This window comes from Terrapene carolina, unplaced genomic scaffold (assembly GCF_002925995.2).
Source record: "Terrapene carolina triunguis isolate 2854851 unplaced genomic scaffold, T_m_triunguis-2.0 Scaffold67, whole genome shotgun sequence".
Taxonomy (NCBI): Eukaryota; Metazoa; Chordata; order Testudines; family Emydidae; genus Terrapene; species Terrapene triunguis.
Window position 1 is genome coordinate 40866695 of NW_020664418.1, and position 17289 is coordinate 40883983.

Consider the following 17289-nt stretch of genomic DNA (forward strand, 5'->3'; position numbering starts at 1 on the left):
GGGTCGTCATGTGTTGCTCGCTTCAGTTCCGGGGCTCAGGGAGAACGTTTGCTTCCTCAAAAACGGATGTTTATATTGGTACACACTTAAAACAATAATAACAACCAGGAAAACAATGACCATGACCTCTCTGGAATGCTGCATTCCCAATGTATTGATGCTGGTTGTGTTAGGTTTCCCCCATGGTTAATGCTGAGCTCAGACAATGTCACTGCTGACAGACCCAGATGTTGTTAGCAAAAATCAGGTCGTGTCATGGTATGAATGAGCGCCCTCAGGTGTGATGCTCAGAATAGCATTTTAAAACTGAAACGAGCATCCCAGACACAGTCGTGGGAGTCTCTTCTTTGCAGTGGTGGTACAGAGGAGCCCCTCTAATTCTCCCTTTGCTAACGCACTGCGCTGATGATTCTCACCCCGAAGACAGCAGCTTCACCTCACTTCACAACCCGAATGCCCTGGCTGAGTCATTGCTGTATGTAAATTACAGTCAGACCAGTTAGTTGTTTAAAGAAAACAGCGATAACGAGCGGCGCTCCATTTTTATGTTTATAAAGGCACAAACCAGTGAAATCAACTTTACAGAAATAGCTTTTTTCTCAAGTTACTAATGATTCATTACTTTTACCAAATATGCTACGCAGTACTAGCCTACTGTAAAACGATATCATAAATAAATTCGACTTGTCAAAACAAGGGAGCAAAGTGTCTGTTGCAACACAGGCTTCTTGATGTATTTTGTAGTGTGTTTGCTTGCTCGCTGGAGAAGTTCTTCTGTAATCCGAGCTAGCAGCAATCGAAGTTCCTACCAGACTGTGCTCACACATGTCCTGTCATTTCAATACCAGCATGGGGGTGCCCCCTCCCCCCACACTTGAATTGGTAGAATTCTGCATGCTGCCTTATGAAAGGAGGAGACTTTTGAGGGAGCTCTTTGGCCTAGATCCTCGTATGGATTTAGGCACCTAACTCCCATTGAAATTAATGGGAGTTAGCCACCTAAATATCTTTGAGGATCTGGGACTTTGTGCCTGGGAGAGCAGGGTAAGGCAGTTCCCCTGAGAAGTTGAGGAGGTTTCCTCACTCCCTTGCTGGACGCTAGGGGAGGAGATTGTTACTAGTGCTTGTCTGCTCACTTCAAAGCTTGATAGGTGCATGTGGATGTTTTGTTTTTATCAAAGATCCTACCTGTTGAGACAGATAAGAAGCCTCAGGGAAAGCAGCTCCAGACCCGCGTCGATTATCTGCTGAAATTGCTGAAGAAAGATCTGGAGAAGAAGGAAACTGTGAAAGATGGGGAAGAGGTGAGTGAGGGGATGGCTGAGTGCCCCTAGGGGGGACATTGGACACTGCTTAGAAGGAAACTACCTCCTGCATTTCTAGCTCATTAAATAGTCTGTTTGAACGGACTGTGGCTGTGTTGTAGTCTGATCCCTTCATTCCATTGAACCTAGAGCTGGTGGGGCTTGGCTCTCAGATCCTAGGGCCAGGCTAACTTGGCAGGTCTGTCACTTAGAAAAGGGCATCTTTTTACCTGTAAGCTGAGTGTGCTTGATGTGTGAGACACTGAGCATCATACATAGGATTCCATGATTCTCATTTTACCAAGTCACTTGTCAGAAGCAGAAGTGAACTCTAAAGCGATGTGCACAGATTTTATGAAAAATTATGGCTTACGTAGGGTTGGATGCTGAATGCCCCAACTAGCAAGGAGCGTTGGAGCTGTGCCTGCAAGACCTGTCTTGGACTGTGTTCCTGTCGTCTAAATAAACCTTCTGCTTTACTGGCTGGCTGAGAGTCATGGTGAATCGCAGGAAGCTGGGGGTGCAGGGCCTTGTGTCCCCCCACACTCCGTGACAAGTGTCACATTAAATACCCTCTGGCAGCAGGCACCAGCTCTCCTTCATTTGCCCTGGAAAGGCTGGCACCAGGCTGCTTGGTGCCAGCAATTCACTCGTACTAATTTTCTGTGTGTTCAGAATAGTCCTTTGAGCCTTCAAACCTCAGATGGATTTCCTCTTGCTAGCCAAAATGGGACCCTCTGATGGAGGTTGTAATTCTAGTTAGTGGCTCAGTGTCATTTCCCATGGCCCATTAGATCTTCTAGTGCTCCAAACGGACTCCTACTGCCTAGAGGAAGAGAGATGGTGTTTCTGTTTCAGGAAGTGGTTTTCAAGCCCTAACTGGTTTCTCTTCTTCCCCAGACCAAACTGAAGAAGAGGAAACCACGCGTGAAGAAAGAGAACAAAGCTCCCAAAGTCAAAGATGAGCATGGAAATGACCTGTCCTCTCCTCGGCACTCGGACAACCAGTCAGAAGAGGGTGAAGTCAAGGTGTGTTGACCCAGGTGGAGGGGGCTTTTACAAAGCTGCTTGAACTGTGTTGGTGCTTCAGAAACTACACTTGAAAAGCACCTGTTGCAACTTCCCCAAACAACCACTAGGGGAGCTGCAGAGCATTAAACTGAAATAGGGGCCTGGCTGAGTTGCTTGGGAACATAGGAGGTGGTGAGGCCTTCTCCACCCACCTCATTAAGCCAATGTTCAGAGCATTGTGGATGGGCTCCAAAATGGGCCACTTTCAGCCTTTGTTAGCTTGGAGACTGTCCTCCTCAGAAAACCTGCCATTGGTGAAGCCAGAGTTTACCAAGATAATTTTGGTCTTGGAAAAACCCTCTCTTTGAATAGCTCTGCACATAATTTAAAGGTTTCTTAATGCTCCTGATCAATATCTACCTTGAAGAGATGAGCCTACTGACTAGCTAAATTAAATTAGGGAGTGTTATATGTAGCTGCAGAATGATGCCGGTTTGATGGAATAACCTTAGAGGCAGGGTTTGTGGGGGTTGGGCAGATTGCTGCTTTGGACTTGCGTAGGTTAATCAGAGCTAGGAAAAGTTTGAATGAGCAGCAAGAATCAGGTGCTCTTGCAGGACATAGGTTTATAGAGTAAAATGTGTCTGAGGTGAGGGGCTCTGACTTTGTGAACGATGTTTGAATCTGTGACTAATTTCCTAGGAGGATGGCTTGGAAAAGAGCCCAGTGAAAAAGAAACAGAAGAAGAAAGAAAACAAAGAGAACAAGGAAAAACAGTCAACCACAAAGAAAGAAAAAGAAGGCGATAAAGAGAAAAAGAAAACAAAGGATAAGAAAGAGAAGGTACCAGGCATATCTTACATGTAACCTTTAGAAACCAGTTACAGGCTGGAGATCACATTCAGGATTTCAGATTCAAATCCTGCACATGCCAATACCTATCAAGGAGAGCAGTTTGAGAGGGCAATGAAGTCCCTCCAGGGAATATTTGCAGAGATGGACACACTATGAGATTGGACATTCCTAAAGACCCCATGGGAAAGAATGCTAGGGCATCCTTTACTAGTGAGCATTGGGGAGGGCTCTTTGCCTCTTAGCCTCCAGAACTTTTTGGAGTGAGAGTTTACCGTGAATAGGAGAGAAAAGATACCTACAGTGAAGAATGGAAAAGGTGACCTATTCTGTGGGTTGGGAACTAAGTATAGAGTGTGAAAGGGAGTGAGCTATTTTCAGACTGACTTGAAAAGACCGCTATCCCCAAACAGAAGAGTATCCCGGAATGGCTGGCATCAAGAAAAGGAGAGAAAAGAGTTTGGAGCTTATTGTTCAAAGGGTGTAAGGCTTTAATTAGTCTTGGTGTTGGCAGGCTGTGTCTGGATTGCTCTGGACTTCAAATCTATCCATAATAACCCAACCTACACAGGGGCCGTGAAATAATATCTTGGCTGTTCCCATGTGGCAGGGATTGATTCTGTCAGCACAGGTGTCAGGCTATGTGGGAAACTTAACTTAGTTGCCCCTTGGATACTGGGTCACTGCTGCCATGGGCTGGATTCAGACTAGGCATAGGTGAAAGGCTCCATAGTAATGACTTGGGGTACTTGCGGTATATACCAAATGCTAGTGTATTATGTCCTAAGTCAAAGCTGAGACCTTATTTCAAATCTAGGGGAAGTCCCCTTCCCAGTGAAATGCAGCATGGCCTTCAGCTGTTAATAGGAATAAGGGAGAAATGATAGTTTCTGAGGCTGAAGCTCAGGATCAGTTGCTTCGAGACTTTGGCTCTGTTGATAGCTCTTGCACCAATTTCCTGGGCAAGCTCAACATTTTCACTAGCAGTCAGCGATTTGGGGTGCCCAACCGAAGAGCTGTTGGCCTTGATTTCCAGAGGCTCTGACCATGTGCAGTTCCCACTGACTTATAGTGGAATTTCAGGCCCTTCTAAATATCAGGCCATGTGGGGGGTCTACCCTTCCCAGAGGATACGCACCCACTGTGTGACCCTAATTCTCCAGTGCAGTCCCTCACAGGCGAGTTTAACCTCTCCCTGTGTACAGACCCCAAATCACTGGTGCCACTTCTGAAAACATTGGCCCAGGTGTGTTTGTGCTCCAGTTTCCTCTCACAGGTGTGATGTGACTCTTCATTCATTCATGACTCTAAAGCACTTGAAGAGCTTTGGGAGGGAGATGCTGTAGAGGGGCATGCCATTTATTAATTGCCAATGGTAGTCGTCACAGAGGATTTCACGGTGGGCCATGCAGAATCCCCAGGTTCGGCTCACTGTCAAAGGGCTGTCATTTTGTTCTTTTCAAGGCCAAAGGTAGCGAGTCCAAGTCTGGAAGCAAAGGGAAGCGATCTCAAGGTCCTGTCCACATTACAGCAGGGAGTGAGCCCATCCCCATTGGAGACGATGAGGATGATGACCTGGACCAGGAAACGTTCAGCATAGTGAGTATCTTCTTCTGGAGACAAGGGCACAACAGTGGGAGCTCTGGGGTTTCCTGGCACACTAACACCACTGTAAGTTATGAATATCTGCGGCTTCGTTTGCCTAAGTGCCCGGGTTTGAGCAGCACTAACTACCCTAACCTGGACCCCACTGCTAAGCAAGCAGCCTTTGGGGATTCTATAGACTCAGTACACTCCACTCCTGGAAGGAAAGGTGCACTTCACATTGCTTAACAGTGAACCCCTGCAGCTAATTTGAGAGCACTATGGACAAGTGGCAAAAGGAGTCCCAGCCAGGACTTCTCCTTGGCTGAAAGGATGTTGGCTCTGACGTGGGACCTCAAATGGGAGAAACATCAAGGCCTCCTTAGGGAGCCATCCTCCCGAAAACAAGCACAGTATTAAAAACAGGTTTGGAATATCTCCTCTCTAGATTCTGTGCCACTTAGTTGCACTGGTAATGCATGCTCTCATTTCATCTCTCTGTTGGGAACACGACAGAAGGGGGCATAGCAGAGGCAATACAGCACCCTAATACACTGTAGCACCCTCTTATTTCAAACTAAAGCTTTCCGTTCCCACAGCTGGCTTGACCGTCATAGGCCAAATGTTGTGACCCTGTAGCAGTGTGTGGCAGACTCTTTCCCTCAGCAACCAAGGGATTAGCAGGTTATTCCTGGGCTGGAAGAATATTGAGGCCATCCTAGAGTAACTTTTGTATGGCCTGAAGATCCCACAGTTGCTCACTGAGTTGTTGTAGTAAGTTCCACTGTAAGTGCTTTCCAAGCTGTGTAAATGAAAACTCAGCAATGTGCCGCCGGTGCAGACTGGTGAGCATGGCTGCAAACACAACACCTAATATAGTCTCTTATGCTGGACTCTCCTCTGCCTGGCTTGTGTATTTGAAGGGGGTGCTATCAACTTGAAATCCAGTCAGTTTTTTAGAACAAGTAAAAAGAACAGGAGTACTTGTGGCACCTTAGAGACTAACACATTTATTTCAGCATAAGCTTTCATGGGCGACAGCCAACTTCTTCAGATGCATAGAATGGAACATATAGTAAGGAGATAGATATACATACAGAACATGAAAAGGTGGAAGTAGTTTCAGATACTGTATTTACTTTTGAGGCCCCTTGCTAATTTTTTTGTTTTTTTTCCAGTCCCTTTTTATTTAAAAAATAAAAACAAAACGTTTCTTGGTTGTTCTCTGAAAGATTCACGCAAACAATGGGAAAGTGACTAAAAAGTACTGACTAAAAAGTACTCCTGAGGGCATTCTGCGCCAAATAATTAAAAATCGTGCACCAAAAAATTAAAAATTCTGTGCACAATATTTTAAAGTTCTGCAAATTTTATTTGTCAAATAAATGTGGAGGCTCCAGCTTGGCATTGGGGAACACAGGCCACTGGCTGCACAGAGGTGGGAGATCACTGTGCAGCTCCCCCCCAGCAACTGGACTCAGCGGTGAGGCTGCACCCAACCCTGCCATAGCGCAAGGACCGGGCCTGCCCCAGAAACACCCCAGGGCCCTGCCTCACTGTGCCAGGTGCACCAGGTATGGGCAGGCAGGCTCAGCAAGGCAGGATCCAAGTGTGGAGGGGCTTAATGTGGAGGGATCCAGGTGTGGGTTGAGAGGGTTCTGTGTGGGACAATCTGGGTGCGGGTGGCTCAGTGGGGGATCCGAGTGTGGGGGGGGATCTGGATGCACAGGGGCTTGTTGGGGGGTTCTGGGTGTAATGGTAATGGGACTCTGCAGGGGGGTCCAAGTGAAGGTGGTTGGGGCTCAGCAGGGTGGGGGGGTGGGTCTGGGTGTGAGGGGATAGAGCTCAGTTGGGGGGTTCAGTGGGGGGTCTAGATGCTGGAGGAGTGGGGCTCAGTGGGGTGGGGATCCAGGAGCAGCTGGGTGGGGATCCAGGTGCAGATGGCTCATTGGGGTGGTCCAGGTGCAGGGGGAGTGGGGCTCGTCGGGGGGGTTCTGGGTGTGCGGGGCGGGGGGGTTGGTGGGAGGGTCTGGGTATGAGGGGGTCTGGATGCACGGGGGTGGGGCGGATGGGGGGGCAGCTCCCTGTACGGTGATCCCTCCCCCTGCAGCTGAGGAGCGATGGGTGCAGGAAGCACGGGGGCGCGGGGTGGAGTTTGCAGAGCTTCTTGCAGCCAGGAGAGAAATCTGGGGATGGGTTTGACCCAGCCCTGGATACCATGCAGGGGAAGAGGAAGTCCCATCCTCCCCAGCGCAGCCAGAACTAGCAGCTGAGCCAGGCGCAGGGTAGGAGCCACCAGCCGGGTCTTTCCCAGTCCTGCCCTCTGCCCCACAGTGATTTACCTCTCCGCCGGCTGCCCTGGGCACCTGAAACATACTGCTGGGGTGGGTCGTATGATCACTCTTGTGGCTTCCCTTTGCTTCCCTGTCAGAAAGAAATTTTTCTGTAGGGAAACAAAGAAATGTGCAGAGAACATAAATTCTGCACATGAGCAGTGGTGCAGATTTCCCCCAGGAGTGAAAAATGAGAGGGTGAAACTGGCTATAGGCAAAGTGCTGTTGCGTACACAAATGATGGTTTTCTCTAATTTCTTTCAGTTTTGTTAACAGCAGTAGTTAAAAAACCTTTTTATCTGTCAGTGTGATTTTTGATAGTGGTCCTGAACCTATGTATATTATCTTTAGTGCATAAATAGTAACATGTCCCTTGATTATGCATCTAGACCTCAGGATATCAGACTGAGTGCATGCTCAATACTTGCAGAGCACATTGTGCGCTTCCAGAAGGAGGAGGGGTGGGTGGATGATGTTGAGGACAGGCTCTCATTGCTTTATGCTGCATGTCTTTCAAAGTCTGCTGTTTGCATGGGGGACATCTCCTTATTTTAAAACTAAATAAAGGATGACTGACAGCTGGTATTAGTGAATTTTCCCCACCAGCGATTGGTTGAGAGAAGGTCAACAGAGAGGATAGAACCCAGGTATGAAATTAATGAATTTTTGCTCTGTGTTGCTCACCCAAGTGCAAAGAGAGGATGAGGCCAGTGAAAAAGGCACTGAAGCAACTGGACAAGCCAGATAAGGGACTGACAGTGCAAGAACAGCTGGAGCATACTCGCAACTGCCTCCTGAAAATTGGAGATCGCATCTCAGAGTGCCTTAAAGCCTACTCTGACCAGGAGCACATCAAGCTGTGGAGGAGGTAACAGACCATTTCGTTTTTCTTCGGCTAGTTTGTGAATATTTAAGTGAATTTAGTGCTTATGGAAGGTGCTGGATTTTACAGCCCAGAAGTCAGATTCCAATGTTCCCCTCCCAGTGTTTCCCCCCAGCCTGTTTCAAAGACCCTCTTGAAAGCTGACCAGGGGACAGTAGGTGTGTCAGGAACCATGGCCCATTCTGTCCTGGACCACTTGGAGAGTAGGGCTTCGTCTACATTAAAAAGTGTCACCAGCTTAAAATAAATCAATTTAAAAACAGGTTTGGCCAAGCTGGTGCAAACTCTGTGCAGACACCTGTGCGTTTCAGTTGGAGAGGTGCTGATATCAATGTATCTTAAGTTACTTCCCTTACACTTCTGCAAAACTGAAGCAAATTCCTTTGAAACTGAAATGTGAATGTCCGCACACAGACTGATGCAAGTGGATGCCTAGGATGCCCCTTTATTAGAAACTGGAGGGAGGCTGCTAACTCCTGTTATCTAGGCCACTGATTAGCCTTTGGACGGGATCCGAAGTACAGTAGCGTTGTGCTGATGCAGGAGAGCCAAAAAGGAGAGATGGTGAAGCTGAGTGAAGCCTGCTTTTCCTGTCCCAAATGAGTGAAATAGACAAAGTAAAGAAACAGCATTCGTGATGAAATGGACATTGGATTTTAGGTCTTTGCCTGGTAACTGTCAGAGATTGAGTAAGGGCAGGTCTACACTTACTTCCTGGTCCGGCCGTAAGCAATCGATCTTCTGGGATCGATTTATCGCGTCTTGTCTAGACGCGATAAATCGATCCCGGAAGTGCTCGCCGTCGACGCCGGTACTCCAGCTCGGCGAGAGGAGTATGCGGCATCGACGGGGGAGGCTGCCTGCCGCGTCTGGACCCGCGGTAAGTTCGAACTAAGGTACTTTGAATTCAGTTACGTTATTAACGTAGCTTAATTTGCGTACCTTAGTTCGAAGTGGGGGGTTAGTGTGGACCAGGCCTTAGAGTCCAGCAGCAGGGCGCTTTCTCTTTGAAAATATTTTTGTTTTTATCATCTTAACAGTTTCCCTTGCAAGATGGAAGGGATTCTTTCTCCACTCTCCATGAGAGTGTTCTTATAACTCCCATTGCTTGTTATACAAACTCGTGCTCGGAGCGGAGGATAGGCCCAAGATTATTGCTATAAAGGCTGGAAGAGTGTTTTACAAGGAGAGATGGTTTTGTAGCTAAGGCACTGGACTGGTGGCGTCTTGGGTTCATTTCTCAGCTTTGCCGCAGACTCCCTGTGTAATCCTGGGCAAATCATTTAATCTCTCTGTACTCCCATGCCATCTGCCAGATGAAGGGAATAATTGCTAATCGTTAGCTCAGTGGTTTTTTGCAGATTGTACAAATGAGGAAGACAAGTTAAACTGCTGTTTAGTAATTAATAGAAAAACTTAATGTCCCTTCAGGAACCTGTGGATATTTGTGTCCAAGTTCACAGAATTTGATGCTAGAAAATTGCACAAACTCTACAAAATGGCTCACAAAAAAAGATCGCAGGAAGAGGAGGTAAGATCTGAAATGTGCTCCCTTGGTGAGGAAGAGGCTGTATAGAACAGGGTGTTCTCGCATCTCTTCCCCGGCCTTAGCTACTATTTGTGATGCTGTCGCAGTTGCAGCAACATAACCACACAGTCCTACTGGTACCATGGCTTATGGTGACTGATGCACTATAAATGTTTGGGTCAAAATTCAAGGGCTGTTGTCTCCTGAGAATTGTGTTTGTGAAGCTGCACCATGGGCTCAGCAGCGCATGCATTTATATTCTTTCAGATTGGTTGCTTTTTTAAATGTCAATGCTTTCTAGCTCTTGTAGGATGGTGCAGGGTTATTAGGCCCCTGATTGGTTTTCTCTGCAACTCTTTGCTTTGTTTACCTCCACCTTCACTCCTTATTTGTCTGTTTTATAAACTACACAGTGCTAGTCATTTGATACCCTTTTAACACGTGGAAGTTCCTCTCTTCTTTCGTCCAGTCATTATTGTTGCCTCCCGCTGGACTATTCCTGTTGGTGTGCCACATTGGGTTGTCTCCAACTCAAGAGTAGAAATCGGGGATGATGCTGTCCGTCAGGATTAAAATGTGTTGGCAGCGGTGGGTGTGGTGGAAACTTGCACATCTCCTGCCTTACACAGATCTGGCTCAAGTGCTATTGATTCCTTACGTTCTTGAGCACAAAAGTAATTCACAGCACAATCCACAGTGAAGATGCAGGTCTCAAGTCGGCAGGGAATCCCCCTGCTCTAAATGAATCCAAAGTGCAACAGACAGGGTTTCACAACCTGCCCGAAGCACTCCGGGGAATTGAAGGGGGAAGCATCGTATCTTTTTCATTCCATTGTACTGGAAGTGTCTCCCTTGTTCTCAGCAGGAGCAGAAGAAGAAGGAGGACATGGCTGGCAGCAAAAGGCTATTCCGCCCAGAGCCTTCTGGCTCCAGCCGGGATTCCCTCATGTCTCAGTCTCACCTGCCTCCCAACCCTCATTCTCAGAAACTCCACCTGCCTCCCTCGCACCCTCAGCAGATGCATGGGCACCAGCGGGACAACTACAGCCACCCTAACAAGAGACACTTCAGTAACGCAGGTGGGTCCTTCATGAGAGAGTCAGAGGATGAGGCTGGCAGGTCCCCTGTCCATCCCAAGCCAAGGCCTGATTGTTCCCTGCAGTACATACTCCAGGGCTTTTGTCCAGTCACGTTTTAAGTTCTGGGGTTCCTGAGGGAGAGGATGAGAGAGAGAGAGAGAGAGACAACAGACCACACGCAACAGATGGGAGTCATTACTTAAAGCAGTGGTTCCCAAACTTGTTCCACCACTTGTGCAGGGAAAGCCCCTGTCGGGCCGGGCCGGTTTGTTTACCTGCCACGTTCGCAGGTTCGGCCAATCGCGGCTCCCACTGGCCGCGGTTTGCTGCTTCAGACCAATGGGAACTGCTGGAAGCGGCGTGGGCTGAGGAACGTACTGGCCGCCGCTTCCAGCAGCTCCCATTGGTCTGCAGCAGCGAACCGCGGCCAGTGGGAGCCGCGGTCGGCCGAACCTGCGGACCCGGCAGGTAAACAAACCAGCCCGGCCCGCCAGGGGCTTTCCGTGCACAAGCAGCAGAACAAGTTTGGGAACCACTGACTTAAAGCATGACTGAAAGGTGCTCAGAGGCTATAGTGATGAGGACAGGATGTAGAATAGAATTAGGGTATTTCCCCCTGATATTCAAGGTACATTTTGCTTTTGTTAATTTCTTCCTTTTACCACAAACCCTTTAAAAGATTCCTCTTTAAATCGATATTTACTGCCATCAGTGACTTGTTGTATTATAAACATCCTGTGTCTAAACCTCAGAAGGGACTTTATAGAACCCACAAAGCTGCTGTCTGGAAGCTTGAATAAGACAAACAAAAAACATTGCCCGGAATTACCACCTACTATCGCATGCAAGCATGCCACCTGTGTCATGGTCTGTTCAGGGTAGGGTAGGTGATGGTAAGACCGACCCTCAGGCCTGTGTTTTCCTCCCTGCAGATCGAGGAGACTGGCAGAGAGATCGGAAATTTAACTACGGTGGCAACAGCAACCAGGTCTGGGGTGGAGACCGGCATCACCAGTACGAGCAGCACTGGTACAAGGATCACCACTACGGGGATCGTCGGTCTCGCGGCGACCCCCACCGAAGCTCCGGGAACTACCGACCAAATAACCTCTCCCGCAAGAGGCCGTATGAGCAGTACAACAGTGACCGAGACCACAGGGGACACCGAGATTATTACGACAGGTAACTGTTAATGCTGACTATCACAAACTGGAGTTGGCAACCATTCACCTAGTCACTGTACAGACATTTCCTGCTTGCCACAAGGGGGAGCCAGGGAGCTCAGTGGAATGGAGGTGGGGGGTGCTATTGGCATTCGCATTCTGGATTCAAATCAAACACAGACTTAGTCACCTAATTGGGTTCTTGTTTTCTTTTCTGCCTCTCTGAAGTTGGCATCATTGCGGGGTTCTCGTTTCTGCCTTGCCCTCCGATTACCTTAGACATGAGCCCTAGCGTGCTTTTTTTCCACCAGTAAGCTTTAGACTCCAAGCGTGACAGTCCAGTCTTGGGTCTCAGCTTGTATGTTTCCGATCAGGAGTTGCCAGCCCATGTGTGTTACAAGCTCACTGGGAAGGTATTTAGGTGACTTTGCTTTTCTTCCCTCCCTCCCCTTGTCTTTGATCACTCCTGTTCTATCTAATTCTCTTCTGGCGTTACCCTGTAAATCCCTTTTCCCCGACCCTGCTGCTAGTTCTCTTGTCCCCTACGTGCAGACACACACAGTTATCATTCTCCCAAGAATGCTCTTAAAGGCTTCAGGTCTCTCTACTACTTAGATTCCTGGCTTTCCCAGGCAAAGGACACCTAGTCTTGTTTGTTTGCAGAGTGGTATCCACAACTACAGGGCTGCGTAAATAATCACCAGCAGCATTATTCAGGGGTGGAATTTGGACCTTTCCTTGGATATTTCAGGATGGGGAGTGGGGGGCTGCATAAGTGTCTGCTCTTGAGCTGATATTGTTTTGTGTGTTCGTTTTTTACATCTAGACACCATCACGATTCCAAGCGGCGAAGATCTGATGAGTTCAGGCCCCAGAACTACCACCAGCAGGAATTCAGAAGAATGTCTGATCACAGGCCACCCATGGGATACCACGGCCAGGGACCTTCAGACCATTACCGGTCCTTCCATACAGACAAATCGGGGGATTACAAACAGCCGCTTCCCCCTCCTCACTCCCAGCTCTCGGACCCTCGCTCACCCCCGTCTCAAAAATCCCCTCATGAGTCCAAGTCACCCCTGGATCACAGGTCGCCCCTGGACAGGTCGTTAGAACAGAAAAACAATCCAGATTATAACTGGAATGTTCGAAAAACATAAAGCGACTGGGATCGGAGGGAGAGAGCTCATCTGAAATACTTGGTCTGATGCAACAGTGGCTGCTTTTCCAACCCGGTAACCGGAGACTGAACATGCTGCTATCGTCTTGCTGGGTGAAGGAGGATTTTGGGGAGTGGGCAGGGGCTCTCCCCAGCTGTTAGTTCTGGTCTGGATTCCTTTTTCATATTCCCTTCTCCAGTCTGGCATTGGAACTGGATCCATTGCCCGCAGGGGGGAACAGGTGTCATTCTTTGCTTTAGTTTTGTTTTTCATTGAAGGCTGCATCCGACAGACTCTTGTGAATATTTCACAGCTGCGGAGCTTTCCCCAGAACCAAGAACGTGGATCGATGCTGCTTAAGACTTTGTAGACAGCTTTGTATGCCCAGTCTGAAGTGACGTTACGTGACACATGCTGCTGTGGGGGGGGGCATAACCCAGTCAGGCTGGGGTGTGTGTAACCAGTGTGGGGGTGGGATGCATTTGGAATGGACAGGAGGGCTCTCCTAGAGTAAATAACTGACCCTGCTCTTATCATGGTCCTCCGAGAGGAAGGGGGAACTCGGGGCCTCTCCAGAGTGGCTCAGAAAGGTAGGAGTGGGAATCCATCACTTCCCTGCCCACGTGGCCATTTCTCATGTCTTTATCCATTTCAAGAGACTGGCTCTGCTTTGTGCACTTCACGCGCTCTCTACAGCACAGACAGGGACGTGGGAAACATTCACCTTGGTAATCTTAAAACAGGTGGAGGTCCTCAATATACGGGGAAGGGACAGAGTCCCTGAGCAGAGCCTTAATTCCCCCTTCAAACCAGTGAGATGGGAAATGGAAGTTACAGGATTTCCCAGTGGAAGAGGCTCAGGAATCCGTAACACAAACCCTCTTGCCCCATTTCTCGCTTGCCGCGGCTAGTAAGGATGTTCCTTATGTAGAACATACTGGCTGGAAGCTGAATGGTTTGTGGTGGAGGAATGGCTCTGGGGGTCCGGGATCCTGGCTTCTATACCCCTCTGCTGCTGACCTACTCTGACCGTGGGGCAAATCACTTCTCTGCACTTCAGTTGCCCAACTGGAGAATGGTGATCCCAGTCTTTACTCCTCCTTGTAGCACATTTTGAAATCTAAGGGTCAGAAGCTGTATGCTGGGCTTGGCGAGGGCACCATGCAGAGTTAAATGTGAATGCAGTTGGCTGGAGTTTTCCATGCAGAGCTCTATCTTTGCACAAAGCAGTGAGCCGGCCACCTACCTGCCATAGTTCCAGTGATCTGCGCGAACTCTATGAGGAGCGGAAAGTAGCTGTATTGAATGAACTTCTGTATCTTTAAGTTGGGAACTTGCCTAAGTGCTCTGAACTTAGATTTCTGGTGAGCAATAGACCAAGGAGAATCCTAAATTCTTAGTGTTTAAAATCCTCGTAGCAGGCCCCCCCAGTCAGTAGGTGTATAACAAGCCCAAGAAGGGTAAGGGGAGTAGAGTGGTTTGCAGCCAAATGAATAGGCTTCACTGCAAACGTTCATCAAAGTGTTAGGATCACGGTGCAGCGTGAAGAGGTAATGTCCAGTAGGGAGGGATTTGCCAGAACACTTCTAGCAAGTCAGGAGTAGCCAAAGAACAGCCGGCTGGCCACATATAGAGCAGGAGGCGTTCCTAACTTCAGCTCCATCATCTTTAAGATGGAGTCAAGGCCCCAGGAGACAGACTGCAGGACCCTACTGCCAGGCTCTGCCTTGAGGCGAGCAGCCAGGCCATTCAGATTAAATTGGCACATTTCGGGCCGGGACCTGTAGTCTATGGGAACTGCAGCTGTGTTCTGAAGACAAGGCCAGTGGCAAACTGCTCAATTTAATGCAAAGGGTGCAGACCTTGGGTTCCTGAAAAGGTGGCAGGGTTACCCTCATTTGGGCAAAATCAGAACACTCTTCCCTTTAAAGGCCCGAGGTGAGGTGGATTTTTAATTCCCTGCCTGTCTTTTCCTGGTAAGTTATCTTGAATCTGCAGGTATCCAGAGTAAGGACCAGTATGGCCTGAGGGGAGAATTTCCCCGCGGTGCTTGTAGAGGTGAACAGCCGTATACATCCAAACCAGACGAGGCGCCTTCCCAAAGTGAGGGAGCTGACTTCCTTCCTGCTGCGTCTCCCTTGACTTCCTGGATGAATGTAGGTCACAATTATTGTTGGAGACCCTGGGGCGGGTGCTTATGACAAGGGCCCTGCCTGCTTGGAGGTGAGGTTGTAAAGGCAGGTCTCGGTTGAGGCAAAGGTGTTAACTCTTCCGTTGGCAGTTTGGATGGTACACGCAAATCAACACTAATAACGCCCAAGCTGCCTGTCTGCTTGGTGCTGATGGAATGATCACTGTGTGCTTGATCCATTCTGAGCCCATTGGTTTAATGAGGGTATCTCTGTCCCATGAGATCATTCAAAAGCAACCATGGTTTGCTGCAAATGGGAACGACAGTGTGATTCTGGGTCACAGTGACATATGCACAACCCGTGTACAAAAGCTTGTATACTCGGCGGGCTGGCTGTATCCAGCTCTTCCACACCATTAATTTAATCCCTTCAGTGCCAAGGAACATGCAGAGCATGACCTTTATAAGAGGTCTGGCCGTGTAGCCTAGGAGGGTTGTATGTCCTGTCAATGGCACCCAGAGTCATCTCAGAACTAAGCCTAAGGAGGATTTAGGAGGCTACCGAAATGTGGCTGTTTGGTGGCAGGGGAAATGCTGTGCTTCCCATTCTTTGAGCTTTCCACAAAACTAAACAGAAGCAAAATGGCTTTGCTTGCTACAAGGGAACCAGTACTGGCAGCCTCACGCACTGATGCCTCTTCCAGGGCAATCCAAGAATTTCCCTGCAATAGAAGGAAGGGAGGGAGACTAGCTGTCATGTCTTTTCCCCCTTTGTAGTGGAGGGCAGAGATAGTGTCTCTCCCGGCATGTTTTCACTAAGCTGCGATGGCAGGTGGCCGCTATCATGTTCACAGTGGGTCCTTTCTTTTCAAAGAGGGGTCTTGGCTTATAATGTGAATACTAAATTCACCTCCTCGCCAGGAGGAGCAAAGAGAGATTTACGTTGTTTTTCGTTCACATTCATGAAATCCTAACAAAATGTAACGTGCCATAAAGTTGTAGCAAAAGCAGTACTGGCCAGACCAGTGTTAAGGTTGGTGCAAAACAACCAGAAGCCCAACGAGAGGGGTTTGCTGCCTCCGAATCGAGGGGCTTGGCGCTCAGGGGTTCCAATCAGTATGAAAAGTATTTTGGTTTTTCTTCTTAAAACAGAAGGAAACAAAAAATGCACACGTGAAAGCTTTGTCCACATCCTTTTGAGAGTTGCACTTGGAAGTCATGTAGGCCTGATGCTAAAGGAAGGATTATTTTGAGTTCTGTCATGGTGGGTGGATCTTAACTGGCTTTGGTTTTACAGAAGCTGGAAAAATCTAATCTGAGGGAAATAATCCCTTTCCACAGGCCACAGTCCCTCTGTCCCAAAATAAGGGACCACAAAATCAACCATTGGAAATAGGCAGTTGAATGACAATGGGAGTGGGAGAGGACAGCCCCACAGCCATAAGTTTCAGTGTGGTGTTCATGTCAACATGTGGTGCAGCTGCTCCTAATAAGCCAGCCAGTGAATTGCTCTAGTCTCACTGAAGGGAAAAGTTGCAACTTCTTGGTTTGGTTTTGGTTTATTTAAGCTGTTCTCAGAGTGACATCACAAACCCCATTGGAAACCATGTAAAAATGGAGTCACTTATGAATTCGCACCAGAAAACAAGTCCACAGACCAAAACCTGCTGTCCACAGGTGGTGGTGGTGCAGTGCCCAGCTGAAGTGTGTACTTTACAGCTCTTTGAGATCTTTACATGAACTATTTAAGTGATCCACAAAAAAAAGTACTAGTCTACTTTCATCCATTCCCCCCACCTTCCCCCGAGCAAAGGGGGAGAAGGACTTTTGCTGTAAAATTGTGGACTTTTAAACCTGTTGACTAAAACAGTAATTAATATTAATTTATATTTGTGAAAAAAATGCCACTGTCCTAGTGATTTCTGATGTAAATATGTTGTTTATATAGTATGTATTAAATTTTCCTACACTGTAAAACTGCTGTACTTTTGATTCTTGTATATTAAAAAGTGTTACTGAGATTTTCAGAACCTCGCCGGCTTGTATCTGGTGTGTGCAGTACAGTCGCTTACTAGAATACGGCATGTCTCTAAACTCCTGTGTTAGCTCCATCCCTGGTGTGCCTGTCTCCATCTCCCGGTGAAATTTACACCCATGCAGGTGACCAGTGCTTAGGGCTGGGATTGTCAAGTGAGCTTCATGGGTGTTACATGCTCAAATCCCAGTTAAATTCAGTGGGGTTTGAGCACCTTCCTCCTTTA

The 17289-nt window shown here is 48.1% G+C and overlaps 1 protein-coding gene across 3 annotated transcripts in view; it reads left to right on the plus strand.

Annotated features, from left to right (window-relative positions):
* CHD2 (chromodomain helicase DNA binding protein 2) overlaps positions 1-17058 on the plus strand; it is a 98563-nt gene extending 81505 nt beyond the window's left edge. For all 3 annotated transcript variants that reach the window (XM_026648349.2, XM_026648350.2, XM_026648351.2), the window contains 9 exons: positions 1182-1304; positions 2205-2333; positions 3018-3158; positions 4632-4766; positions 7774-7952; positions 9399-9498; positions 10361-10574; positions 11507-11756; positions 12564-17058. In XM_026648349.2, coding sequence (XP_026504134.1) covers positions 1182-1304; positions 2205-2333; positions 3018-3158; positions 4632-4766; positions 7774-7952; positions 9399-9498; positions 10361-10574; positions 11507-11756; positions 12564-12897 — 1605 coding nt within the window. In that variant the 3' untranslated portion in view covers positions 12898-17058. The remainder of the gene's footprint in view (positions 1-1181; positions 1305-2204; positions 2334-3017; positions 3159-4631; positions 4767-7773; positions 7953-9398; positions 9499-10360; positions 10575-11506; positions 11757-12563) is intronic.
* Positions 17059-17289: the final 231 nt, after the last annotated feature.